Below are 26,244 nucleotides of genomic sequence, written 5' to 3' on the forward strand. Positions count from 1 at the left end.
AATCACCCCAGATTTACTGAACAGAGAAATACAATGATTGGTTTGCTTTCTCTGTGAATCACGGCCACCTTTTTATTTTTGGATTTGTTACTGTTTTTCAAATGAGTATAATTACAAAATTAGTCATGCAGTACTACAGAAATCTTGTGTAAAGTCATCTATTAAATCACAGATTTAGTTGTAACTTTTATGACTCTCACTTTGTATATTAGTAGCATCGTGATCTGTGACCCTTTAGCTGCAATTCATCTGTTTGATCTGAGGAACAATAATCTCTCTGTGTGTCTCCACTCCTCCCTCCCCTTGTCTTGTGTGGTTTCTCTGCTGTCAAAATTTGCAGCAGGACAGAAATAACCTGGTAAGTAGGACTGACCAATGGGATCCTTTTTCCATTCTCTCCATGTTCTTTCTCTCGATTAAACCATTTTTCATCTTCACGAGACCCATCAGGCGTGTTTTTGTTTTGTTTCGTGTTATTTAGTCAGGCAGTCGCATCTTGACATCCAAAAGGGATTTCCAGGAGTCTTAAAATAGAACCCAGGAAAAAAGTGTGATGAAAGAGCACGTCATGTCTTTTCTTCTCCTTTTGACAACAGAGGGCATGTTCAGGGTGGAGCACAGGCTGAACTGGATCTTTGCAGCTATAAGTATGCTTGTAGCTATATATATGCTTACCTGCATATTTAGTTATCAATAAATAATGACCACACACAGCCTTAAACAATAAGACCTTTACAAATATCCCATGCAGCAGTGTTTTTTAATATCCTTGATGAAATTTCAGAAAAATTGTTGTTATCCTTTCTAGCACCTAAACTACAATGTTTTGCATTCTGAAACTCGGAGTTGGCGGTAGTGCTGTGAAAAGGCACTCATCAAATGCATGAGAACTGTGTTCATAATTTTGAAACCATAAATTAGCTTCACATAGGTATGTAGAGCGTAAACATGCCACAGACCTGGTTCTCCAAGCAAGGATTACTGAACACACCCAACTTTGGGATCCCACCTTGGTTTTTTGTGTTTGTTTTATTCTGTGTTTGTATGGTTCATTGTTTTGTTTTGTTTTTAATATTTGTGTTTAATTTTTCTAATATCTGACTTCCTCCATTCTAAAAAAACCCACCCAACATGTTATTATCCATTCATTGAATTTCACTTCATTATTCTTTTCTGTCTAAAATGTTGCTCATGTTGTCGCTGTCTTTACCACTCTGTGTGCCGTGATGTGACAGAGCAAACACTAATGTGGAATACCTTACAAAGATGTCCCTTTGTGATTTAATTTCAGAATCCAAACCAAAAACCTGTCATCCTGAGAAAGAGGAGGCAGAGGATAAAGATTGAAGCAAACTGGGAGCTCTTCTACTACAGGTAGAAATTTCTAACTATGGTAACCCAAAATTGCAATCAGATGTGAGTATGGGATCTTCTTTTGCTGTACTTTATTGTGCAGTATTGGCACAATAAAGGGGAACCCACACAGGAAGGAACAAGCAGTAATGTGGAGAAATAACCACTGGCCATGTGAAGTGGGCAGAATTTTCACTGTTGAGTGAAAAATCGGTTACACAACTAGAGCTTAGAATGCTTATTAGTGGCCAGCTGTCATCTTTGAAGTGATGAGCAAGTAAGTTTATATATGGAAACGTTAAAACGTTGTTAGGATGTATGTAGGCATCATAAAGCTTGGCTTGTTGGTATGATCCACTTACATTTTTAAAAGGACATGATCAAGCGTCTCGGTCCTGTTTTTTCATTAAGATTCCAGCTTGACCATGCGCGATCCAACCTCATCTGGAACTTTAAAACAAGGGAGGAACTTCGCGATGCCCTGGAGGGGGAGATGCGTTCCTTTGGCGTGGACCGCGAGCTGGGCAGTGCCACAGTTATCTCCTGGAACCATCAGGAGTTTGAGGTTTGTGCTCAATTACTAGTACGGTTCAGTCTCTGGGCTGTCATTTACTTTAGAAAATCATTTTACAGTAAACTTGTATAATATTTAAATCACAAGAAAACTGTAGATTGTAAGGTAAAACCAGAAAATTGTAATCCAGTCTTATTCCAGTGGTATGCAGATAAACATGTCATTATTCAAATCCGTGCTCCTATGTGTCATCTTTTTGTTACAGGTGAAATATGAGTGCCTTTCGGATGAGATAAAAATTGGGGATTATTACTTGCGACTGCTGCTTGAGGAGGACGAAAACGAAGAATCGAGTGCTATCAAGAGATCGTAAGATTTTAACCTCCAAGCGAGCTACGCCAATGTCATTATTCCCTCCCAAATCTGTAAAGAGGAGTCACGCTTCCCCTTCGTTGTGTTTTCAGATACGAGTTCTTCAACGAACTCTACCACCGCTTTTTGCTTACACCCAAAGTTACAATGAAGTGCCTGTGCCTGCAGGCACTCGCAATAGTCTACGGCAAGTGCTATGAAGAGATTGGCCCCTTCACTGACACAAAATACATCGTGGGGATGCTGGACCGGGTAAATGCTGGCAAACTCATTTCACTCTGCTTTTGTGTTGTTTAATTACTCCTGAAATCTAACACGCGTTTGTCATTAAAGTGTACAGACAGACTGGAAAGAGACAGACTCATACTCTTCCTCTACAAGCTCATTCTCCACAAGGTAAGCTATACAATTAGTCTCTTTGTGTTGCATGCTAATTTAACCCATCGTTTTGTTTTTTCTGTGCATTAATTCCCCTTTCTTCTATAGAAAAACGTGAAGGATGTCATGGACTCAAATGGAGTTCGTATTTTGGTGGACCTGCTCACTTTGGCACATCTGCATACCAGCAGAGCTACCGTGCCGCTACAGGTAAAAAAAAAAAAAGAAAGTTTTTAATTGGTTTCTGTTTGTACTTCGTTTTGTTTTTAGATTCTGACTTTTGATGCCACAGTAGGTTTTTTTTGTGCCAGAAATAACCATATTTAAAAAAGAAGTTGGACGAGTTACCACTGTCGAGCATGATTATCAAGCTGCTTGTCTAAATGTATGGGTGTGATGCGCTCATGCACATACATGATTATACGTGCTCAGTAACAGACTGGCTGTGCCACATAAGAAGCTACCTTATTTCTTATAGTTTCAATGAAATGGTCAAAAAAACAAGTGCACAGGGTCGAGGTTTAGTTCACAGACTTGAGTTAGCAGAAGTTAAGCCTAGCACAGAGGGATTGTCTCCAGCAGGCTTTGTGACACCAGTCAATGAAAGTAGTAGTGCCCCTAACTCCATTATTCCCTTAGAGTTGTTATGAAGGAGGAGAGTATCCATAGAGGACAAATATTTTTGTAGCAGGCTGTGAAAAGGCTTTGTAAAAACGACAATTGGGATTGACTCCATTTTGGAACCATCTACATGTCGCCTACTGAGAGAATGGCATTTTAGCACTTTAACGTCAGCTTCTTCAGCCCCAGAGGTCAACACTTGTTAAAACAGGGCTGTAGCATTTTTCTAATTTGTTTGATGAGCTCAACCGCACAGCCAGATGTTTTCAGATGAATTAAAATGGCATTGACTCTTGCGTAACTAATGTTTGCGCAGTTTCAAAGGATGTCTTCAATTTCCACAGAGCAACGTGCTGGAGGCAGCACCAGATATGAAGAGGGAAAGCGAGAAGGAGTGGTACTTTGGTAATGCAGACAAGGAGAGAAGAGGACCTTTCAGCTTTGAGGAGGTTTGTAATTAAAAAATATAACATTAGAATTTTACTTCAATTTTATTTGTAAAGTCATTTTATACAGAGAAGAAAATGCCACAGTACTCAGTGAACTGAACAACATCCCATCAGTTTTTATCATTTGTGTTAAATCAATAAAACAAAGTACAATTATTAAATAAATTTAATTTAATATAACATTAGTGCATTACCTCAGTTACTGCAGTGCAACATTTTGTTCATTTTTGTTGATCTCATGCAGTTGTCTACATTTATTTCTGTGTGGTTTTGTCTTTGTTTTGAGTTGCTTAGTTTTCAGCTTCTATTTCTGCTCACCATTGTGTTTTATTTATCTTTTTCAGATGCAGGAGTTTTGGAGTACAGGTGTGCTGACAGCAAAGACACGCTGCTGGGCTCAGGGGATGGACGGATGGCGCCCCCTGCAGGCCATTCCTCAATTGAAGTGGTGCCTCCTGGCTACAGGGCAGGCAGTGATGAATGAGTCTGACCTGGCCACCCTCATCCTTAACATGCTCATCACGATGTGCTCGTACTATCCCAGCAGGTGGGACCCATTGAAATTGTCTCTATGGTTGTGTGAGCGCCAAATAAACCACCTGTCCTCTTTTACAACTTTATTTTATGTATTATATACAGTAGGATTTATTAATTGTTTTTCTTTACTCAGGGACCAAGACAATGCCATTATCCGTCCTTTACCTAAGATCAAAAGGATGATTGCTGACAATGCCTGTCTCCCACACATTGTCCAGGTAGTTGCACAATTCGTCTTTAAGTTGTGTCACATGACCAGATGATACTCATCACTGAACTGAATAAAATGCTTGTCTTTGTCCTCTGCAGCTGCTCTTAACCTTTGACCCCATTCTGGTGGAAAAGGTGGCCAATGTTCTGTACCTGGTGATGCAGGACAACCCCAACCTGCAGCGTCTCTATTTGACTGGTGTCTTCTTCTTCATCATGATGTACACAGGCTCCAACGTGCTTCCTGTGGCAAGGTGAAAGCACGGCACAGTCAGCTGGCAAAATCTTTTCTAGAAAGGAGTTTTATAACAGTTTTGTGTATGTATGTAGTGTTGATACTGATGTCTGTGATCTTTGTCTGATGTCTTCAGATTCCTGAAGTACACTCATCTGAAACAAGCATTCAAATCAGAGGAGGTGAAGTTCCTTATATTTTACAATAGATGATATCCTTTGAATCTTAGATCCTTTTGAAAATGGCATTGACCTGTTGCGCTGTCTTTACAGTCTAAGGGTCAGGACATTGTGCAGCGTAGTGTTCTGGGACCTGTGTTGCCTGAAGCCATGGTGTGTTATCTGGAGAACTACGAGGCCGAGCGATTCTCTGAGATTTTTCTGGGAGAATTTGACACGCCTGAGGCAATTTGGAGCAGCGAGATGAGGTCAGAAGTAGTCTCTGTCTTGCGTAACTAGCTTACTTAAAGATCGTGTACAGATAAGTGCAGCAACAAAAGACATTGTCTAATTTCTGAGAGTTTTAAAAGTTTCTTTTTGAATTCTGTTTCAGGCGGATGATGATAGAGAAGATAGCGGCCCATGTTGCTGACTTTAGCCCCAGGCTGCAGAGCAACACGCGGGCCCTTTACCAGTACTGTCCCATCCCAGTCATTAGCTTCCCTCAGCTGGACAATGAGCTCTTCTGCAACATCTACTACCTCAGACATTTGTGTGACAGCACCCGCTTCCCTGACTGGCCTATCCGAGATGCCGTACGTCAATATTGAAAATTTTCTACTTTTTCTTTTTTGTGTTTAAAATGTTTGCTTTTTAAAAATATCATGATTTGATTGTTCCTTCAGGTGAAGCTGCTTAAAGACACTCTTGAAGCCTGGAAGAGGGAAGTGGAGAAGAAACCTCCTTCAATGTCTGTGGACGATGCCTTTGAAGTCCTCAACCTCCCCAAAGGACAGGGGCAGTGAGTGTTGTTGTTTTCAAAGTAGCAGGCAACATGCATTACATTTTTTACTATAATCATAGATGTCTATATATCGATAGATACAGGTATATAGAGAGATGTATAGATATATAGAGAATGCTTTGAGTTGCTGTCATTAAATGCACCCTCTTGTTTTGGCTTTTTGTCTTTAGGCACGAAGAGAGTAAAATCAGGAAAGCCTACTTCAGGCTGGCACAGAAGTACCATCCTGACAAAAACCCAGAGGGCAGAGTGCGTACAGTCATCACCAGCTCTACAAAAATGACTTTGCTAAGGTTAAAAGTAATTATGAATTTGATTTAAGCAACTTTTTTTAAATGTGTTTTAGGATATGTTTGAAAAAGTTAACAAAGCCTATGAGTTCCTCTGCACAAAGACTGCGCGAATCGTGGATGGCCCCGACCCAGAAAACATCATTCTCATCCTCAAAGCCCAGAGCATCCTGTTCAACCGGCATAAACAAGGTTTGTTTTTATTGCTGTTTATTCTGTCTCCTGTAAAACATAGCCTCGCAGTATGCAAGAAGAGAGAGTGAGAGTTCCTTCAGCTGCAGTCTTTCAGCTAATGCTGCTGATTCTTTCACTACTTCCTCAGAACTGGAGCCTTACAAATATGCTGGTTATCCCATGCTCATCAAAACAATCACAATGGAGACGGAAGATAATCAGCTTTTCTCAAAAACGTCCCCTCTTCTCCCGGCTGCTGCTGAACTCGCCTTCCACACTGTAAACTGCTCGGCTCTTAATGCAGAGGAACTGCGACGGGACAACGGCATTGAGGTATTAAACGTCTTAAAAAGCTGTGAAATATCAGGCAGTTTAAGGGAAATAAAAAATGTACTTCATGTGGTTTTGTGTAAGTATGCTGGGGCATGTGGAGAAGCTGTGGTATGTGAATAATGTAATTTTGCTTGTTTTTATTCAGATATTGTTGGAGGCTCTGTCTCGGTGTGTCGCTGTATTAACTGCGTCCAGCAAGCCTGATGACATGGCTGTACAGGTGATGACAAAACACATGATTTCCCTTTCCTTGTAGTCACATTTCTGTATGTGCACATTTTGAACTTGTCATTTTATCACGCTTTCTAAATGCCAATCGTACCACAGGTGTGTGGGCACATCTGTAAGTGCTACAGTGTAGCAGCTCAGTTTGAGGAATGCAGGGAAAAAATCATCGAAATGCCCAATATCATCCGAGACCTCTGTCACATCTTGTACTATGGAAAGGTCAGAGTCTTGCATCTTCTGTGTGTGTGCTTTGTTCTTCTTTTTCTTTTCAGCAGTTTGAACTAAAAATAGCAATTTCCAATTTTCCTCGCTTCCTCTCAGGGTCTCTCAAAGACTGCAGCCCTGGCGGTTCAGTGCGTCAGCTCCTTTGCGGTGGATTTCTTCCTACAGACCCATCTGTACCACGCTGGTGTACTTTGGCACCTGCTGGTCTATCTGTTCAACTACGACTACACTCTAGAGGAGAGTGGCGTGCAGGCTAGTCAGGACACAAACCAGCAGGAGGTCGCTAACAACTTGGCCAAACTCAGCCTCATAGCCCTGAGCCGTCTGGCAGGCTACACACCAACGCCACAAAGCCCTGATGGAAACAACCCTGTTTCAGAGACCAATGGCATAGAGGGTACACCTCCAGAGAACCCCACTATCCGAAAGAGCTTAGCGGCCATGCTGACTCCATACATCTCAAGGAAGCTGGGCACGACATCTCCTGCTGAGGTCAGTTGAATATGTTGCTAAGTAGACATTAATGGACGTTGCTAAGCATCAGTGAGCAGAGGCCAAATGCTGTGCTCAAAGCAAACTTCTCTTTTTTGCGTTCAGGTCTTGAAGTTGCTGAACAGTAACTCGGAGAATCCCTACTTGATCTGGAACAATGGGACACGAGCCGAGCTGCTGGAGTTCCTAGAGATTCAGCAGGAGGGAAACATCAAAAGAGTAGGAATGACTTACAAGTGTTTTCAGACTGCCTTTCACGATAAATGATCCAAAACTGGAGTGAATCACGCAACTTCTCTGGTTTCTTGGCAGGGAGAAAATGATAAAAGCTTTGGTGCTGAGTTTGTGTTCAGTGATCACAGCAAGGAGCTCATAGTGGGTGAGATTTTTGTCCGAGTCTACAATGAACAGCCATCTTTTCCACTGGAGGTGAGGAGAAGAAAGTATTAGACAATTAGGACCAAATTCAGGTTTGGACTTTTAGTAATCCATAAGTAACTTGTTTTACAATCTCTGTCTTCAGTACCCAAAAGCATTTGCAGCCAGTCTGCTGGACTATGTTGGCTCCCAGGCTCAGTACCTCAACACTCTGCTGGCCATGAGTCAGAGTAACAAGGTAGAGTCCCAGCAGCACGCTGAAAGGCTTCGCTTTGCTGAGATGGCTTTAGAGGCCCTCCGTAATGTCATCAAGAACAACCCTGGTGAGCTTCGAGGTTATGTTTATTTAAGTGCTGTGAGTTTGGAGCTTCTTTCTAAGTATTTCTGTTGGTGTAATTACAGGATCAGAGTCGGAGTGCATCGGTCACTTCAAGCTGCTCTTCTCCTTGTTGCGGGTTCATGGAGCTGGTAGAGTGCAACAGCTGGTTTTGGAGGTAGAGATCAACAGGTCTTGGGTCCTTACATGTACTTACTGTGAATCCCAGAATCCCTGGATTATTATCATATTGGTGTCTTCTGCAGGTTGTGAATACAGTGACATCAAATCAAGAGTGTGTGAGCAACATCGCTGAATCTCTAGTGTTGTCCAACCTTCTGGTGCTGCTGCACTCACTTCCTTCCAGTAAGAAGACACAACTGACTGTCATACTCTTTGTCTTTCCTCTTCTCCCCATCCCTGTAATGCATCTTCACACACTGAAATACTCCTTTGTGTCCTTCAGGCAGGCAAATGGTGCTGGAAACCCTCTATGCACTCACGTCTAACACGAAGATCGTCAAAGAGGCAATGGCCAAAGGTCAGTGTTCTTCTGTTTGTTTGTTTTTGTTGTTGTTTGTTTTTTACTGATTGCTGGCTACGTTTATCTGAATTTTGAATCACAGATGTTTCTGTTAATCTTTATGTCCTGCAGGTGCTCTGATCTATTTGCTGGACCTCTTCTGTAATTGCACACACCCCCAGGTTCGCACACAGACTGCAGAGCTCTTCTCAAAGATGACTTCAGACAAGCTGGTTGGGCCAAAGGTCAGATTGGAGTTAAAAAAATAAATAAAAGACTTAATCACTCTGCTCTCCCTTTTACCTTATGATGTGTCGCAACATATCTTCAACTCACTTTTGCTGTTTCATATTCTGCTTTCTCTTTTAGGTGCGTCTAACACTGATGCGTTTCCTCCCTGGTGTATTCATGGATGCCATGCGGGACAATGCTGAGGCAGCAGTTCACATATTTGAGGGAACGCACGAAAACCCTGAGCTCATCTGGAATGACAGCTCAAGGGAGAAAGTGTCTACTACTGTCCGGGAGATGATGCTTGAGTGCGTGACAAACACTGTTTTAACCAGATAAAAGAATAGTTAGACACTCTAATAGGATGTTTTATGTCTTGTACTAAATCACTTTAAATCTTTTCCAGGCACTTTAAACAGCAGAAAGATAATCCTGATGTGAACTGGAAAGTATGAAAAGTCATTATTTTAAGTTGGTGTATCTGTAGGAACTATGAATGTGAAACTAAACTCCTAATCTGTGTGCTCAGTTGCCAGAAGACTTCACAGTGGCTTATGGAGCCGGACAGGGCGAGCTTGAAGTTGGTGGAGTCTTCTTGCGCATCTTTATTGCTCAGCCTGGGTGGGTGCTACGCAAGCCTCGAGAGTTCCTGGTGTCACTTCTGGAAACCCTGACTGAGCTCCTGGAGAAGAACAATCCTAATGTGAGCTTCCTAACTGAGAAACAACAGTACAAATTTCTAGTGAATGCAGAAGTTAGACTTTTTCTGTCTTATTCTGTTATCTTCTGCAGGGTGAGGCCCTGGAGACGGTTACCACGGCGGCAGTTTGCCTGTTCAGCACACAGTGCCAGCTGGCCGACCAGGTCCCTCCTTTGGGCCACCTGCCTCGGATCTTGGCGGCACTCAACCACAAGAACAATGCCGTGCCCAAGAGCTCCATCCGCCTCATCCATGTACTTTCAGATAATGAGGTAAGAAACTAATTTTAATGCAAGACTACAAAAAATCAGAACCATCTTAAGCCAGTTTAAATGTTTTATGTAAAAGTGACACCTCACCCACATCAACTAAGATATGCTTTGTTTCGTGTAGCTGTGTGTACGGTCCATGGCTTCTCTGGAGACTATTGGCCCTCTGATGACAGGGATGAAGGTTCGGGCGGACATGGCTGGATTGGCTTGTGAAGCTCTCAACCGCATGTTCCAGAAGGAGCAGACGGACCTAGTTGCCCAGGTGCACTGTCACCCTTGCTGTTATTATCCCTCACTATGTTTCATGTGTCCTTAATGGAACTTTCTATAACAACTTAACAGGCTCTGAGGGTGGAGCTGGTTCCATACCTCTTGAAATTACTGGAAGGAATCGGCCTGGAGACGTTAGAAAACCCTTCAGCTACTAAGGCCCAGATAGTTAAAGCTCTGAAGTCCATGACTCGTAGTCTACAGTATGGAGAGCAGGTATGATCGAATTATTAAAGTCATCGAATGATTGGTATGATTGTTTATTTAACAATCAAATATTTGAACTCTTGCTTGTTTTTTTTCCATAGGTGAATGAAATTCTTGCAAAGTCTTCAGTATGGAGTGCCTTCAAAGACCAGAAACACGATCTTTTCATCTCAGAGTCTCAGACTGCAGGTTACCTGACAGGTAAAGTTTTCTTTTTTGCATATTAGAAGAGTGATTAACCTGAATAACAAGCTAAACTGTTAAAATATAAAGTGCTTTAAAAGGTAAGTCTTCTGCATCTTTCTCTGAGCTGATGATGAATCTTAATGCTTTGCTTTACCCTAAAAAGGCAAACACCTTATGGCTGACTCCTCACTTTTGCTTAAACCCAGCTGTCCTGTAACTTCCTGGCTCTGCCCTTCCCTTCCTCTTTTTTCCTTCCACATTTCCTCCTCAGGGGTTTCCACTCCTTCTCTCCTGGCCGCCAGCAGCCCACTGCGAGGTGGGCTCTAGACTCCTGAACTGGGCCCTCACAGCCCTCCTCTCTTTTGCTCTGATCCAGGTAGACCGTCCTGGCTCCTACCGTCATTCCTCTTTACCTCCATCCTGGCTGCACATGCCATTCTCCATTCCCACCCATTTCATCTTACTCACACTGAAAATAATTCATTACCTCTTAACACCCATTCTGGATCCTCAACAGTGTGTTGGAAAACAGCCAGTTTGTGTTATGTATGCAATATGTAGCCAGCACATTTTAAAAGGCTGAAATGTAGAGTTACAAGTGAAAAACATAGAAAATAGAATCAGATTTTCTAGAAAATTATCCATTAGTTGTTTACACAGTAGTCAAACTAAATTAAGCCCATGGAAAACATTGTAGCCAGTGTAGCGATCATCCCATCCATGCTTGGTGTCTTAGTGTGTAGTACATCATTCTAGCTCCCCATTAGCCCTGCATCTATCCTTGTAATTTACATCTGAACTGTCTCTTCTGCTTTGCTGTCATTGTAGGTCCAGGAGTAGCAGGTTACCTTACAGCAGGAACGGGCACCACAGTAATGCCCAACGTCCCACCCCCTGTGGACAATGACACTGGAGACCAAGGCTGAAGGACACGCACACTGAAAGGCTCAGGCACCCAGAGTGCAGCTTCACGGCCGCAGCTCAGAGAGGGACTGTTCAGCTCCCCACATGGAGGGGATGTTGAGAGGAAAACAAAACAACTGAAAAAAAGAAGAGTGAGAGAGCGGGCCGTCATTGACTGTCACCAAAACCTCTGCGACACCTCCTGCAGCGTCACTCTGCTTTGCCCCTTACAAATGACACTCAAGTCTTCAGAAATGCTTTGTTTTAATGGATGACCACATTTGTTTAGTTTCTGTTCTACTTTTCTTATTTCTTCTAATGACAGAGAAGAGTTTACTTTTTGTATGAATATATTTTTTACTCTTGATTTTTTTTTTTTTTTCCATTAGACAGTCATGGGAAGACTGAGGCTTCTTTTTTGTTAATTTTTTTTTCTCTTTGGCATATTCTGATTGGCTACCTTAACCTTACATCTCTGAGGCCTCATTTGTGACGAACAAGCGCACAGGACCTATCCACCACTGAAATAAACATTTTGTTTACTTGTCTATATTAACGCATTCTCATGTGGAAAAGAAGAAAAAAAAAAATCACGGGACATGAAGAAATGGATGTGTATGATTTCTCTGGCCTATTTCTCCAAAAGAAAATGCCACTTTAACCCCTTAGACTTCTGCTGACCTCTGGTCTGCTTTGATCAGGTCAACTTCAGTCCTCTTCTGTCAAAGATGACACAGAGCTCTCATAATATCCAGCCTTTTTTTCCTCTGATCTTATTCATACTTCATTCTGCTCTCTCTTTGAAGGCTACCCTTTTCTGCCTCATATTTTTTAAAGTAACTCTCCCCCAGAATGCAAAAAGCACTAGAATATTTATGAGTGAATAATAACCACCTGAAATGAGCTTCTGCTGACATGACGAATGACATTGATTCTGATTACCAATCTATGTGAAAGACTAGTGCAATTTGTGAAATGTTCAATGTAATATTACGTATATAAACTTTATATTGAATGTACATTGAAAAAAAAAATCAGTTGACACTTGTACATAAAATTTTAAGAATAAAAGGGAACCCACAGTGTTGTTCTACTTGTTTTTTCTGTTCACAATAATTATAGATGTTAAGTCTGTTGAGAGAGAGAGAGAGAGATGAAAAGGGGGGCGGGCATATATCAAAATATTTCTCAATCCAATCACTTTTGCAGTTAAATGTTTTTATACAAGAATCAATTTGATATACTTGAGGGCTCAGGCAATATGTTTGTTTGCTTATAAGTGCAAATGTTTCATAGAGTTATGCCATTTATATTATGTCAATCTATTTGAGAACCATAACTTTTCACGGATGTGGATATTGAATTTATAGTGGATTACACCAGCTACATAGATGCCATGAATTAGGGACTAGGTCTCACCTCACAAGCCTGACCGTAAGTCAAGGAAATTCATAAAAATTGTCAATACAGCTGCCATTGAGGGCAATGTGAATAGGGAAAATGTGCTAAAAATGAAAACGGTTTTAATATATTTATGTCAGAATTTAAAAAAACACGGTCCCTTCAGTGAAGTTTTCAAGTTTCTGATTTTTAAAACATTAATATATAGTTTATCACCCCCAATTCGCTTTCTAATGTCTGTAGCGGAACCTTTGAAACGTTCACTCCAGTCGGTCAGATTAGCAGGTAACGCCGGAAGTTGCGCCAAAGGCGCGAACACTATCAACAAAGATCACAATTTATATATCTAAACTATTACGATTAAATTGTTTTAAAATGTATGTCAGTTAGTTAAACCCATATCTCGGGACTGTTGGTTGGACTGTTGGTTTACGATAACATGAGCAGTGGTAGTTTTTGGATGTTTTTATGTTGTAACAGCTACATGCAGGTTTGAACGTTAGCTCGCAAGTTTATGTTGCACAGCTAACATAAAGTCAGTGTAGGCTTTCTAAAAAGTGACAACAGACTTCACAAGCTTCAACTCGCTGACAAGCCGCACTAAGGTAAAACTAGCTTCATATGACTAATCAGAGTTTATACTGATTCCCGTCGGAATACATAGACTGTCTTTACTGGCGCTCTTGAGCTCTTCTATTAAAGGTAAGTAACTAGTAAGTTATTATTTTAAGCTAATAGCAGGCTTGTGTTGAATGTATGGCGGTGCTTAGTCATAACTTAATCTTTGTAGGTGATCATTTTATATTTAGATGCTACTGCTAAGGCCAGCCACAGCCATTATAATAAATGCCAGGTCTTGTCGCTGGTACAGGGTCACCATGTCTAAGGCAGAAAAAGTAGCCTTCATTGTGAAGTTTGTGGAAAGTGAAGGATCAAAAAAAGACTGTGCTGCCAAAGCTTATGAGGTAAGCTCTACTGCCTGGTCCAGTCTTTCTTCTAGTGTTTACTGTCTCTTTGTTTTACAAATTGGTAATCATGTTTGTCTCCGGTTTATTCAGGCCATTTTGGAGCTGCAGTCTGAAAAATATTTGAAAACCATCACAGAAGATGATGTTTTGCGCATGGATAAGAAAGACAAGTCTCTGTTTGTGTTCACCAGTTTTACATCTCCAGCCTTTCTTCACTGCAAGAAGGTTGAACTCTACACTTTTAAACAGTGAAATGTCACTCCTGAGGCTCTATCAGAGATTGACTCTTGTTTTTTTTATTTCTTGTGCAGCTTGGTTGCAGAATAGTGAGTCCACTGGTGGTGTTGTACTGCCTGCAGCAACAGCGTTGTGTCCCCAAAGCAGAGAAGCCTGTCTATAACATGGCCATGGCTGATGTCACCATTTGCTGCACCAGTATGGACAGAGCAATACGGGTAAGAGATCTGCTATATACATTTTAATAAAATATGAAGCACTGAGACATGTTTATGTCCATACCTTCTCTCACACTCCAGGAAGAGCTGATGGATCTGGTGCAGCTCATGGGTGGATGGGCCTATTCGGATCTAAACGTATCTGTTACACACCTGATTGCAGAAGAGGTGGGCAGTAAAAAGTACCTGGTAGCAGCCAGCCTCAGTAAACCCATCCTGTTGCCTACGTGGGTTAAAGCCTGCTGGGAGAAATCACAGGATAGGTATGTACTGTGATTTACATGGCTACATCTATTAAATGAAGACTTGTGTTTCCTGTTTGATACAAATTCACATTTTAAATCACTGTACATTTACAAAAACATGAATGGTGTCTCTGTACTGCTTTTCCAGTCTTTTCAGATATACAGACCTGCCCTTAGAGGACTACCTTTGCCCTGTGCTGCGTGGCTGTAGTGTTTGTGTGACAGGTCTGTCCAGCACAGAACGCAAAGAAGTACAAAGACTTTGTGAGCAGCATGGGGCCAACTACACCGGTCAGCTCAAAATGAATGAGTGTACACACCTCATTGTTAATGAACCAACAGGTAAGTCACCAGTATTTTTTAAAAAAATGATGTAATGCCAACATTTGTGCGTCATTGATTGTCATCGATCGTACTTGGTTGTAGGTCAGAAGTACGAGTGTGCTCGGAAGTGGAATGTGTATTGCGTGTCTTTGCACTGGCTCTTTGACAGCATAGAGAAGGGCTACTGTCAAGATGAGAGCAGGTACACTGTGGAGCGCAATGCTTCAAAAACCACTCGACCACACACTTCCACACCTACTGGTACCAACAAGAAGGACGGTGAGTCGCATTTGATAAGATGATAAAGGTTTTCCACAGTAATTCAGAACCTGTTTGTCTTTAATGATTGAAGAGTTATGTTTTTCATCTCCAGAGGGTCCGTCACTGTTGGGCTTGAGCAACATTTCTGTGAACACTAGCAGAACAATAAACGACACGGCTCTCACCGATAACGGCACTGTCAGCCACCTGGAAGCTCCAGACCCCATAGAGAGTCTGGATCTTACCGTGTGCCCTGCTGATGATTTATTGGATGGCTGTAAGGTAAGTCGATGGTCTGCAGTTTTCTTTTTATAGAGATTTTATGTATTTCCTCTTTCAATTCTGTAGTAGGAGTTAGTTGAGTCTATAAATGATAAACTTGAGGCTTTCTGTCATTTTGTGTTAAATGTCACACAGCTGTATCTGTGTGGCCTGCCAGGGAATAAACTGGAGAAGTTACGGCGTCTTGTAAATGCTGCAGGAGGTCTGCGCTTCAACCAACCCAGTGAGGAGCTCTCTCATGTGGTCATGGGCGAGCTGGACCAGGACCTCAATAATTTTCTTTCCAAAGCAACTCACAGGTCTGAACTAAAGAGCTTTAATAACCTTCATGATATTTATATCCTCTGTATTAATACAATAACTTGGAGATTCTAATGTTTCCTTTCATACCAAAATATGTTTGGTTGGACTGCAAAATAATTTAGACTAAAGGCTATTACACACTGAGAAATGGAGATTCTAGGTTTATCCAATTCTCAACAGGGAGAATTGCGTGCTTTGATCCAGGAGTCAAAGCTCTATCGTGGCTGCTTTTTGCCCACTTTAATATCCTTTCTGCATGTATTAAAACAGCAGCTTTATAGTAAAAAAGTCCAGATGCAAATGGGTCCATCACCCACTGACTCATTATAATACAAAAAGTAAGTCAAAGTAACCATTGAAGAACTAAAATCTTATATTAAACAAGAATCTGAAACATTTGTCTTTAAAATAGTCGGTCGTCTCAGCTCTTAAACACAGAATGTTGGAAAAAAAAAGTCTTGATGCATGCTCAATCATCCAGGTAAAATTGAAACTTAAAAAAAAAAGTTTATATTTTATCTGTCTAACATTTCCACACACACTTTTTCAATATAGCCTTTAAATCTTTCTCCCATAAAGATGACATTTAATGAGCTTCCCTGTACCCTTAATGACAAGTTTTGTCAGCATAGGTCAATAAAAATGTGGTTTGATGACCATTAGAACAGGGTCTTAAATCTTCAACTACATCCCAGCTTTTTGGATGTCAGCATTCTCAAAAAATTAAAAACACAAATATGAAAAAAGAAAGACAAGGATTAAGACATAATGTGGTTAATATATAATTTATGTTCTCTCTGTAATTCACAGGCCCCATGTAGTAACAGTAAAGTGGCTAATAGACAGCTTCTCAAAGGGCACTCTGCTCCCAGAAGCCAGCTACCTCCACCCTGACTGTCTGCCTCCTGCTCCAGCTGATGTAGTGGTGCCGGGTTACCACACTCCCAAATCCCGGATCTCAACTGGTCCACCTGCTGGCAGCCCGAGCACTCCGGGGAGAAAGAAAGCAGACGAGGATCTACTGTCACAGTACATGGATGATGACCCTACAGTGAGTAAGTATCTGTTGCTGACGGTGTTTGTATGGGATCAAGAGTCTGTATAAGACAGCTGAATGAATAAGATTCAGACTTGGGTTAGTTTTACATATTGGTACAGCTGCTCATATCCGTTTGTGTTCCAGTTGATATGCCGCCTCCACCACCAGCAGAGAGTAAAAGCAGGAAGTCCATTAGTACAACTGCAGAGCTCCAACCTGAATCCTGGGTACCAAACCACACTAATGGGACAGAATCCACCCTGCAGGAAGCCAGCGAGGCAGGACTGTTTTTCGGGAAACGTTTCCTTCTTGTGGGGTTTGGTACGGAGGCAGAGGCACAGCTCTCTCTGCTGGTGACAGAACATGGAGGCAAAGTGCTGATAGGCCGCTCCCGGGTTGTCGCAGACTATGCTGTGGTCCCTCTCTTGGGGTGCTCAGTGGAGGCCACAGTGGAAGAGGTGGTCACTGATACCTGGCTGGTAAGTTTGTTAATAGTGCTCCATGTTGTGAGAGTGCCTTATGCTTTTGATTGACCTATTTCTCTCATTAAACCTCAGGTCATGTGTGTGGAGAAGGAGTGTGTCCTGCAGCTGTCCTCCCACCCTTTCTTCACTCCTGTCCCAGTGATGGACGGACAGTTTCCTCTCAAAGATTGCGTCCTCTCTGTCAGCCAGTTCACCGGAGCAGAGAGGGAGTCTTTGGTGGAGCTTGCCAAGCACCTTGGAGCCGAGTATGACTACCTTACATGCACCAGTCGTTATGTTTAGGCATAATATCCATAAACATTAACTACTGCAGGAATGTTTGATTAAACTTTTAAATTAGCTGGTATTTGCATTCATTATTATGCATGAACACTCAATGTGAAGCCAGTTGCTTTGTGTTCAGAGCAGTAATGAGGATGAATTTCTGTTTTCTGTACATTTTTCTATCTGTATGTGCTCCTGAGCAGTAGGATGATACAGCTGTTTAATAAAAGAAGAAGCTGCCCTGGCCTGTGTGCATTGCTGTAACTTAAATTCACTTGCTCTGCTGCTACTTTATAGCCCAGTCCTGCTGCTCATTAGGAGATATGTGTGTTAAATCTTTAAATTTGTTTTGTGTCTCCTTGCTGCAGCGTCCAGGATTATTTTGTGCGCCTGGCCAACCAGAAGAAAGGCATGCTGGCCAGCACGCATCTGGTGCTGCAGAGCCCCGAGGGCACAAAGTACCAGGCAGCAAAGAAGTGGGGGCTTCCTGCTGTTACCATGCACTGGATACTAGAGTCTGCTCGAACTGGGAAGAGAGCAGAGGAGGGAAGATTTTTAGTTGATCTGCCACCCTCACCAGGTTAGATAACTAACTTTGCTAGATCTGTTTTATGATCTGTAATTCTCAACACACGATTAGAGTTATAAATTACATTAAATTAAGCTGTATGATTGAGTTTGGCTGGAGTTTTAAGAGGCATTCATTTGTAGCACCAGTTTGACCTGATTGCTAATGACTACCACCAGAGATTTTCCTGGCTCGGGATGGGTCTTTATAAGAACGATAGTTTAGTTTTTATTGGTTTTTAATTTTAGTTTAGTTTTAGTTCCAGTTCGCTTAATTTATTAAATTTATTATGTTATTAAATGTAATTGTAGACTCAAGTTTGTCTAGTGTGTCATTGCTTATTAATGAGACTGGCTGTTTTTATTTTGTTCTTCCACAGAGAGGGATGAAGAGAGTTTTGTAGGTGGTTCGCAGAAACAGATTATGCCTCCAGCGGCTCGTTCCTCTCCAGAAATCCCTTTGTTGGGTCCCCGGAGCGGTAAGGCTGTCACTCCTCTGGATTTAGGCCGCTTTCAGAGCAAAGTGTTCCGATCTGTTTTGGATGAGATGAAGCCCAAAGAGGACATCAGCACCCCAAAACAAAACCAGGAGGGTGGCAGAAGGAACCCACTACAGAACGAGGCCTCCCTGCAGCTGGACACCCCTTCTCGTTTCCTCAACCGAGACCAGCTCTTCAGACCCTCTTTTAATGTCAAGGTTGGGATTCACTGAGCACCTTACACTTCTGGCATTTCATGTTTGCTGATATTTGATTAATGTTTCTCTAAATATGTGTGTTTATATTATTTAGGATGCACTTGGAGCTATGGAAACTCCGGGTGGGGCATCGAAACCAGGGAAGAGAATTGAGACTCCACTCACTGATGTCATCAACAGGAACCTGAAAGTAGCGCTGGCTAATAGCACCCGCAATAATGTCTCAGAGATGCAAGCAGTCTCTGCCAGTCCCCAGCTTGCAAAGACAGCTGAGAAGGAGGTAAACACTAGTACTGCTATACAAATGTGTTAGAGCCTGGTGGTTACAGAGCCACAGCACATCTTAGCGATTATCAGTGTTAGATTGAAGTACACACAGGTCTTTATTTCCCAGTCACAAACATAACAACTCAAAAGAAAAACAGACAAAAACAATATGGTGTTTGCGTGTTAGAGTCCACGAAAAGAAGCCGGGCCCCTGAGTGGTGTTGTGGTCTGCGTGGGAAAGAAACTGAGCAAAATGCAGAGTGAACTAAACGCCATCGCTGCCTCGCTTGGAGCCGACTTCAGGTTTGTAAACTTTACTTAAGAGATTTTTATTGTATTTCATTTTTTTTAAACCTTTCAAATCCTGGTTCTATCTGTCGCCACTCTCCCTCTATTTCGAGCTAAGCATGCTTTCCCAGTGTCAGCATTTTAAAACCACAGAATGAGAATTAATGTTTGGTTTTATCTGTTTGTTCTTATTTTTTCATCATATGACTTTTAGAAATGACCGTTTTTCACTTTGATTTCCTTCAAGTCTGAGCAATAAATCAGTTCCATAAACTGGGCTTACATAAGGATTAATGCCAAAGTCCAAGTATACTGCTTCTAAATCATCATGACACCTGTACAAAGAATGGGTGAAATGTTTTGCTTACTGATCACGAATTATCAAAAAGTAACCCATCAATGTTGTAAGAAAGTCCTGGAAAGTAACACTTTATCAATTGATTTTATTTTTTGCAAATATGATGCAAACGGTACAAACATATCTTTGCTAACTTCTTTTCAGGTGGGCTTGTGACGATACAGTAACACACTACATTTACCAGGGCCGTGTGGGGGACAACACCCGGGAATACAGAGGAGTGAAGGAGAGAGGGCTCCATGTGGTCTCCCAGTACTGGTTGCAGGCGGTGGGTTTCCCAGTAGTGTAAACATCAGCGTTTTCTCACTGATTTCTAATCATTTGTGACAGCTGATTAAGTCTGCTGTGTGAAAGTGATGCTGTGTTCGTGTTATTTGAAGTGATAAAAGGTAGTGTAAAACACAGTACACTGTTGAAGCCCATCCCAGTATTTAGTGGGTAAGAGGCAGGCATCAGCTGATCTGCAGAAAATTAACACACACATGTTAGGAAACAATTCAGTCTTTAGTTTCTTTCAACCTGAGCACATAAACCATGCCTATAAAAGGTTCAAGACACATGCTTCTGTTTCCTTTGCTTAAACAAGCATTTAAATAAATTACGTCTTCATAAAGATTCACAAAGCTGCATTAAGATGCAGTTGATTTCATTTGGGTATTATTTGTATTCTCCTGCAACATTTCACCCGGGGGAAGCAATTAGCATCTCATCAACAAAAGCAGAATGCTAAATGAAAAACGTCTTTGATGTGTAAATTCAGAGGCATCGTCGTTTCAGTGGTGTGTCTCCTCATAATTGTTTTATTTAGTTACGTTTTGGTGTGTAGATAAATACTGTGTGCAGTAACGTGTCTGTTTTCGTCCTGTGCAGTGTGCTGATGAGCAAAGGCATGTCCCGGAGTCTCTCTATCCTTTCACCTACAACCCTAAGATGAGTTTAAACCTGAGCCAGGTGCCCAGCAACTCTCAGAGGTCACCGCCTTTAACACGAACACAACGCAAAGACATCAGGGAGACGAAGGAAGACGAGGTGGGTCTGATTTGAAAGTCAGAGTTAGTGGGGGACCTGTGTTGGTTTAGAATAGAATTTCTCAGGATAATCAGGATGTATTGTTCAATTAATGCTGGGATGTCACAATTATCTTTCTTTTCCTGTTGAATTGATCTTTAGTTTTCTTTGTCGCAGTTTGTGCACAATCCCACACAAGAAGCTGCAACCCAACGCCGTGTGAGTGATGGAAGCACAGACCAAGAAGAGATGAATGATAGCACAGAAAGGAGGGGTGAGTGTCTTTTCTGTTGCTGGTAATTAAATCCACTGAGCTTCTGCATGTACTTGAAACGAGTCTAAGACTCTCAAGGCTCACCACCAATCTGCAAATCTGTCCATAACTTCTGGAGTAATCCTGACAAACCAAGCCTGTCACAGAAGTAAAAGGTCTTCAGTATACATGGTTGTATATGAGGTTTTACATATTTTTTGCTATCCTGATATTTTAGAAACGCTAGAGATGAGAGAGAACCTGCAAAGACAACTGCAGGAGATCATGTCAGCCACTAAACTGACGACAGGGAGGCGTACCTCAGTCAGGCTCGCTAGGATGGGATCCGGAGGGGCAGACTCGGGCCCCCACACACCCGAAGGGAGCAGAGTTGGACGGAGCGGTAACAGACGGACTCTAGAAGCTCTGAGGTATGAAAGAAGCTGCTTATGCTAAAACTAAAAGAAGCTTGAATCTCTAAGGAATCTGGCAGCAGCTCAGGGCGTTTTGCAGAGTCCACTATAAAACATTTAAAGTGCTTTTTTATTTGTTTAAAAAAAAGTGGAAGGTGCTGTATGTATGTTTGGGTACAGAGCTGTGGTGACAGCAGAAGAAATAGTAAATATCATCATTTTACCTACAGAACTATGTTAGCAGCAGTTTGTGTTAAATTCAGGATCTAAACCATATAAATACCATAGATGGTATTTTTTTGGCTTCACATAGCTGACTGCTCTGTTGTGATTTCAGGGTTCCTCGAGAAGCAGCTATGGACATGAACACAGAGCCATCCCAGAGTGAGCAGATAGTTTGGGATGACCCCACAGCCAGAGAAGAGAGGGCCAAGCTCGCTGATAATTTACAGTGGCCTGGAAGCCCATCGCAGCACTCTGAGCCCCTCGCTCCTCCTCAAACTGCAGACAGCGGACCACAGCTAAGGGACTCCATGACGGACTCAGAGCTGGTAGAGATGGGTAAGAAATGACGATCCAGCTGCACCAACTGTTTGAAAGCGTACAATGGGCTAAATTAATGCATAGAGGGGTTTACACCTACCTGGACAGATAAAGAAGATTTTGAACTGTGAATCATGCAAATGAAAGGTCTAAGCTTTGGAAGGACGTAGAGATACGGTGAAGAAGTGGTGCATCTTAGTATAGCGCTCTCAAGTTAGTCTCAGGTCTATTTAAAGTCTGTGTATGCATATAATAGGGAAACACTGTTTCTGATATGTTGGTAACATTTCACCGTTGTCGCTCCCGCAGCTGCTTGTGACGTCATTGAGCAGCACATGAACAAGAAAGTCCTGACGCCTCCTCCCGAGGAGCCAGAGAATGACGTCCTCACTCCTGAAGCTCCCAGCATTGCTTTTCCTCTCGCCAACCCCGCAGTAGCACCAGAACCACAGGTGAAGGGTTCGAAATTTGCACTGACAACAACACGTGAAGCTTTAATCTGGTCTAAATGAAATTTAATTGCTCAGCATTGTGTAACACTTCTCTCCACTTTCCTGCGTTACGCAAACAGCTGCATGCTTGTGCTTATTCAGTTACATAATAATGAACTGATCATTTGTACTGCGCAGTGTACAATCTGTACGTCTCTTTCAAGCAAAGTACTAGTGCTAAAAGGTTGTTTATTTTTCTCAGGAGAAGAAGAAGGAAGAAAAACAACCTCCCAGATTTCAGCTGTCCTCCCTCAGCCCCCAGGAGCGCATTGATTACAGTCACCTCATAGAGGAGCTTGGTGAGTCTCCCATCTAATTAGCGATCTAACGCTGTTTCATCGTGCTGCAGTACAAAAGGCAGCACATCAGAGGCTGGAAGTCAGAGGAGCTAATCCCTGATGACTATAACTGAGGATCTGCCTCCAGGATATGGAAGTAGTTCCTCCAGCACTGTTTCCTCTGTCAAAAGAAGCATGACTCAGATCTTCACTGGTCATGACAAGTTATATCATTATTAAAACTTTCACACTGTATTTCTGCCTCAGCGCATCTTACTAGCTTAATAGCTTGACATCCGTTCATCTGCTAGGCTTTAAACTTGGTGGGTGTATTGCTGGGAACTGAAATAAGTGCAGCGTTGAGTTTGAGGTTGTTAGAATAAACGGTTGTCATATATTGGCTAAAAGTTCACTTCGTTACCAGCATTTCCCCTACAAGACGTGTTTGTTCGGCTGTCTCTTTGAGGTCATTTACTAACAGTAAAGCATTCTCAGTCCTCTTACACATGAGTTTAATCTTCACTAATTATTGGCAAACCGTAATCCAAAACTAAACCTGTTTCAACCAAACAAAAAGTTGCATTCAACCAATGTCTGCTACACTGATAATGTTGCATTTACTTCATCAGCCATAAATGCTGAAAAACCAGTCTGTTTCCACCGTTTTTGAGTTGCACATCTTCTCTTTCCAACCTGTAGAATATGAAAATACTCACTGGGGTCAGCGATCACATGTGAGGTCATGGAAAATGTGCTGTGATCCAACCTTTCGAGATCCAAACCAGTTTACCAGTTTAAAATAGGCGCACAGATGGTGACTATATCCATGGTGCTGGAAACATGTTATCAGAGGGTCTGATAGAGTCAGTGGAATAGGATAAACTTCATATTTATATTGCATTTTCATGCCATTCAGTTAACAGTGTTGCAGCCATAATCCCTGCACAGGCCAAGTGTACCATGTGTGTAGTTTTCTGTCTCTGTCTGTTGCTGTAGGTGGTGTAGTCTTGGATAAGCAGTCTTTTGACCCCAGCTGCACACACATCATCGTCGGGACACCCCTGCGTAATGAGAAGTACCTGGCAGCGATGGCAGCTGGGAAATGGATCCTGCACCGCTCGTACCTGGAGGCGTGCCGCTCTGTGGGTCTCTTCATTCAGGTCAGAATCCGAAGAGCAATCTTTGCCACACGTAAATATGATAGAAAGTCTGGGAATGTGGAATATAAGCGCTCGGATAACACCAATACTTTCAAGGAGAGTCCTTCATGCAAGTATCACCACACAGCCGTCATCTTAGGCTGTTATTTTAGACTAGACAAGGAACGGGTCACTTCTAATAAAAACCACAAAAAAGGCTTTCTTGACTTTTCCTCAAAAATCTCCAAATCTGTGATCTAGGAGGAGGAGTTTGAGTGGGGCAATAGCTCCATCCTTGACGCATTGCCCTCCATCACCTCCCAACAAAAGAGACTAGCGTTAGCCGGCATGCGCTGGAGAAAAAGCCTGCAGGGTCACTCTGAACACGAGGTACGAGCAGGCTCATACACACAATAAAAACAACGGCTCTGAGGCATTTTGTGTTCTATAAACAGGCATTTGTATTTTTCAGGGCGCCTTCAGTGGATGGACAGTCATGCTGAACATCGACCAGAGCAGAGAATCGGGATTCAGGCGGTTGCTGCAGTCTGGCGGGGCGAAGGTTTCTCAGTGCTTTTCTTTTATGAGACACATCCAGCAGTATGCAGTCTTTAGCCAAGATAGATTAGCATCCTAAAAGTGTCTTAAAACAGCAACAGCTTCAGTAGGTTGATATTTATTTTTTGATATAATCTTTAGAAATGTCTGTGATGTAAAATTTGGAATCCTTGATAAAACTGAGCTAGTGAGTCAAAAGAAAGCGAGGGGAAAAAACATAAGAGCTAAGAAGATGGGGCTGTTGTTTTAGATGGAGGTAAATAACCATCACAGCAGTATGCTGAAGGGGAAAGAATTGTGTTGTTTGCAGGTTTACGTTTGTCTGCTTCATTTGACTTCTTTCCACAAACACAGCAAACATCTGTCATTTCTCTGCAGGTCCTTCCTGGTCCCTCCCCATCCCTGTACAAAGAGGCCACACATCTTTTTGCAGACTTCAGTCGACTCAAACCCGGAGACTTCAGAGTTGATGTTTTAGAGGCTACCTCACAAGGAGTCACATGCCTGAAGCCAGAATACATTGCAGACTATCTCATGCAGGTTAGCAGGGCTCTTCATTTATATATTCTCAGCTGAGTCTGATGCTGAATTTCTCACTTGAAAGACGTTTGATGTCTTCCATGTTGCAGCCCACACAAAATTGAATGTTAAAGATTGATTTTTAGCAATGGCCTTTTTTCCCATCTTTGCTTAAGGAGCCAACACCACCCATCGAGCTGTACCACCTGGCTGAAGCTCCCTCTGAAGAAGCTCCAGGCACACCGTCACGTAAACGTAAAGCAGCAGCAGAGACCTCCAGGCTGAAAAAAAGCCGTGTGAACTGAAGTTAAATATCTTAAATATTTTCAACAATGTGAAGATGATTGTAAAAAAAAAAAATCCCTATTTTTTATGACCTGTATGAAAATAAAATAAATGTAGCACCTGTATTGTAATACTGCATTTTTCATAGAGCGCCCTGGAGCTGCTGCTTGCACCGAGAGACTCGGCTTGTGATGGATGAGTTAATGAACGTCTGCAGAAAATGTTGAGTCACGTTTTGTAATTGCATGCGATGCTACTCTCTGGCCTGTAGAGGGCAGTAGTGTGTCAGTGCATGCCTCAGGTCTGATTTCTCAGCAGCAGAATGTAAACTCAAGTCTCCCAAGTGCTGTTTTAACATTTATATATTTAATAACTTTACTTATTGTTTAGGATTTTTTTGGGGGGGTGGGGGTTAACCAAGCCTTCTATGATTTTTTTTTTTTTCCAAATGTCCTGTTGTAAGTGTGTGTTGTTACCTTTCTTTCTTTTGCAAAATAAAACCTGCCTGTGTATTTATTGAGAAATCATCCTGCCTAAGGCAGCTTATTAACTTAGTCTCTGACAAATTTGGTCAAATTGACATGTTTCTTGCCCTTCACTGGTTATAGCCCATTTGCATCATCTGTCGATCCCCCCTCCAGTCTAGTAAACACTAGATTTTGTTTACTCTGTTCATGTAGACCTCTGGTACACTGATGTGTTGCTTCATATAGCGTGCCAGCTGAGGTTTGAGGCCTCGTTCTCTCTCATAAGATGGTTAAGTGGTTTAACCTCGTAATAGATGGACCAGCTGACCGCCTCCCCACAGGTTCAGTATTTAGAAGTGTGGGATTAGAGGAGGAATCCTGACAGGGAGGGAAACATGACTCAGATCCCAGAGGGCATCTTAAGGTCACTCACAAAGTTTGGCAAGTTTCAAATTTTACAACCAATAATTTTAATGTTAACAACCAAACCGTATTTAATTAAGCTGCATATTATAGGGCAAAGGACCTGTTCTTGCACACCGCACATACCTGTGAGCTGTGAACAAGTCCACCCTTGAACAGTTTTTCCTACAGGAAAGGCAAGGGTTAAATTATCGTATAACTTAATATTGCTGTTAACTTTATGCCAGCATAGCCAATATGCGACTTAAATATCAGGGATATGGAAGATGAAGACTGCCAAAATAAAAACCCCAACTAATAAAA

General features: G+C 42.0%; 2 protein-coding genes across 6 annotated transcripts in view; both read left to right on the plus strand.

Annotated features, from left to right (window-relative positions):
- LOC102296465 (dnaJ homolog subfamily C member 13) overlaps positions 1-12,442 on the plus strand; it is a 32,642-nt gene extending 20,200 nt beyond the window's left edge. For 3 of the 5 annotated variants that reach the window (XM_042220941.1, XM_014333658.2, XM_042220943.1), the window contains 36 exons: positions 341-358; positions 1,292-1,374; positions 1,765-1,918; positions 2,133-2,236; positions 2,332-2,491; positions 2,573-2,635; positions 2,726-2,827; positions 3,583-3,687; positions 4,032-4,234; positions 4,358-4,442; positions 4,534-4,688; positions 4,806-4,851; positions 4,942-5,096; positions 5,222-5,423; positions 5,514-5,629; positions 5,803-5,881; positions 5,979-6,114; positions 6,245-6,429; positions 6,575-6,649; positions 6,757-6,876; positions 6,979-7,374; positions 7,480-7,593; positions 7,687-7,803; positions 7,898-8,075; positions 8,155-8,246; positions 8,335-8,434; positions 8,535-8,609; positions 8,724-8,836; positions 8,961-9,130; positions 9,229-9,271; positions 9,352-9,525; positions 9,615-9,794; positions 9,916-10,056; positions 10,137-10,280; positions 10,373-10,472; positions 11,286-12,442. In XM_042220941.1, coding sequence (XP_042076875.1) covers positions 341-358; positions 1,292-1,374; positions 1,765-1,918; positions 2,133-2,236; positions 2,332-2,491; positions 2,573-2,635; positions 2,726-2,827; positions 3,583-3,687; positions 4,032-4,234; positions 4,358-4,442; positions 4,534-4,688; positions 4,806-4,851; positions 4,942-5,096; positions 5,222-5,423; positions 5,514-5,629; positions 5,803-5,881; positions 5,979-6,114; positions 6,245-6,429; positions 6,575-6,649; positions 6,757-6,876; positions 6,979-7,374; positions 7,480-7,593; positions 7,687-7,803; positions 7,898-8,075; positions 8,155-8,246; positions 8,335-8,434; positions 8,535-8,609; positions 8,724-8,836; positions 8,961-9,130; positions 9,229-9,271; positions 9,352-9,525; positions 9,615-9,794; positions 9,916-10,056; positions 10,137-10,280; positions 10,373-10,472; positions 11,286-11,383 — 4,581 coding nt within the window. In that variant the 3' untranslated portion in view covers positions 11,384-12,442. Of the gene's footprint in view, positions 1-340; positions 359-1,291; positions 1,375-1,764; positions 1,919-2,132; positions 2,237-2,331; positions 2,492-2,572; positions 2,636-2,725; positions 2,828-3,582; positions 3,688-4,031; positions 4,235-4,357; positions 4,443-4,533; positions 4,689-4,805; positions 4,852-4,941; positions 5,097-5,221; positions 5,424-5,513; positions 5,630-5,802; positions 5,882-5,978; positions 6,115-6,244; positions 6,430-6,574; positions 6,650-6,756; positions 6,877-6,978; positions 7,375-7,479; positions 7,594-7,686; positions 7,804-7,897; positions 8,076-8,154; positions 8,247-8,334; positions 8,435-8,534; positions 8,610-8,723; positions 8,837-8,960; positions 9,131-9,228; positions 9,272-9,351; positions 9,526-9,614; positions 9,795-9,915; positions 10,057-10,136; positions 10,281-10,372; positions 10,473-10,728; positions 10,834-11,285 lie in introns of all 5 variants that reach the window. The other 2 variants (XM_042220944.1, XM_042220942.1) reach the window with 2 other exon arrangements.
- Positions 12,443-13,018: 576 nt separating this feature from the next.
- Positions 13,019-25,500, plus strand: topbp1 (DNA topoisomerase II binding protein 1). The gene is made up of 28 exons (XM_014333657.2): positions 13,019-13,463; positions 13,633-13,726; positions 13,820-13,954; positions 14,041-14,184; positions 14,266-14,447; positions 14,578-14,771; positions 14,856-15,032; positions 15,127-15,296; positions 15,432-15,595; positions 16,410-16,654; positions 16,783-17,117; positions 17,196-17,368; positions 17,756-17,967; positions 18,335-18,651; positions 18,746-18,931; positions 19,106-19,221; positions 19,709-19,832; positions 20,435-20,593; positions 20,750-20,846; positions 21,064-21,256; positions 21,576-21,799; positions 22,091-22,233; positions 22,475-22,571; positions 23,547-23,710; positions 23,951-24,079; positions 24,162-24,251; positions 24,626-24,787; positions 24,943-25,500. Exons 2-28 carry the CDS (start codon positions 13,640-13,642, stop codon positions 25,069-25,071), a joined length of 4,548 nt encoding a protein of 1,515 aa, XP_014189143.1. The 5' UTR covers positions 13,019-13,463; positions 13,633-13,639; the 3' UTR covers positions 25,072-25,500.
- The last annotated feature ends 744 nt before the right edge of the window (positions 25,501-26,244 follow it).

The sequence above is a fragment of the Haplochromis burtoni genome, unplaced genomic scaffold, assembly GCF_018398535.1.
Source record: "Haplochromis burtoni strain Fernald_Lab_line unplaced genomic scaffold, NCSU_Asbu1 Contig_58, whole genome shotgun sequence".
Taxonomy (NCBI): domain Eukaryota; kingdom Metazoa; phylum Chordata; class Actinopteri; order Cichliformes; family Cichlidae; genus Haplochromis; species Haplochromis burtoni.

Coding starts and splice junctions, on each gene's coding strand:
- topbp1 (XM_014333657.2), top strand. CDS start 13,640: ATGTCTAAGGCAGAAAAAGTAGCCTTCATTGTGAAGTTTGTGGAAAGT. Junction 15,596..16,409: donor CTTTCCAAAGCAACTCACAG/GTCTGAACTAAA, acceptor TGTAATTCACAG/GCCCCATGTAGTAACAGTAA. Junction 19,222..19,708: donor TCGCTTGGAGCCGACTTCAG/GTTTGTAAACTT, acceptor ACTTCTTTTCAG/GTGGGCTTGTGACGATACAG.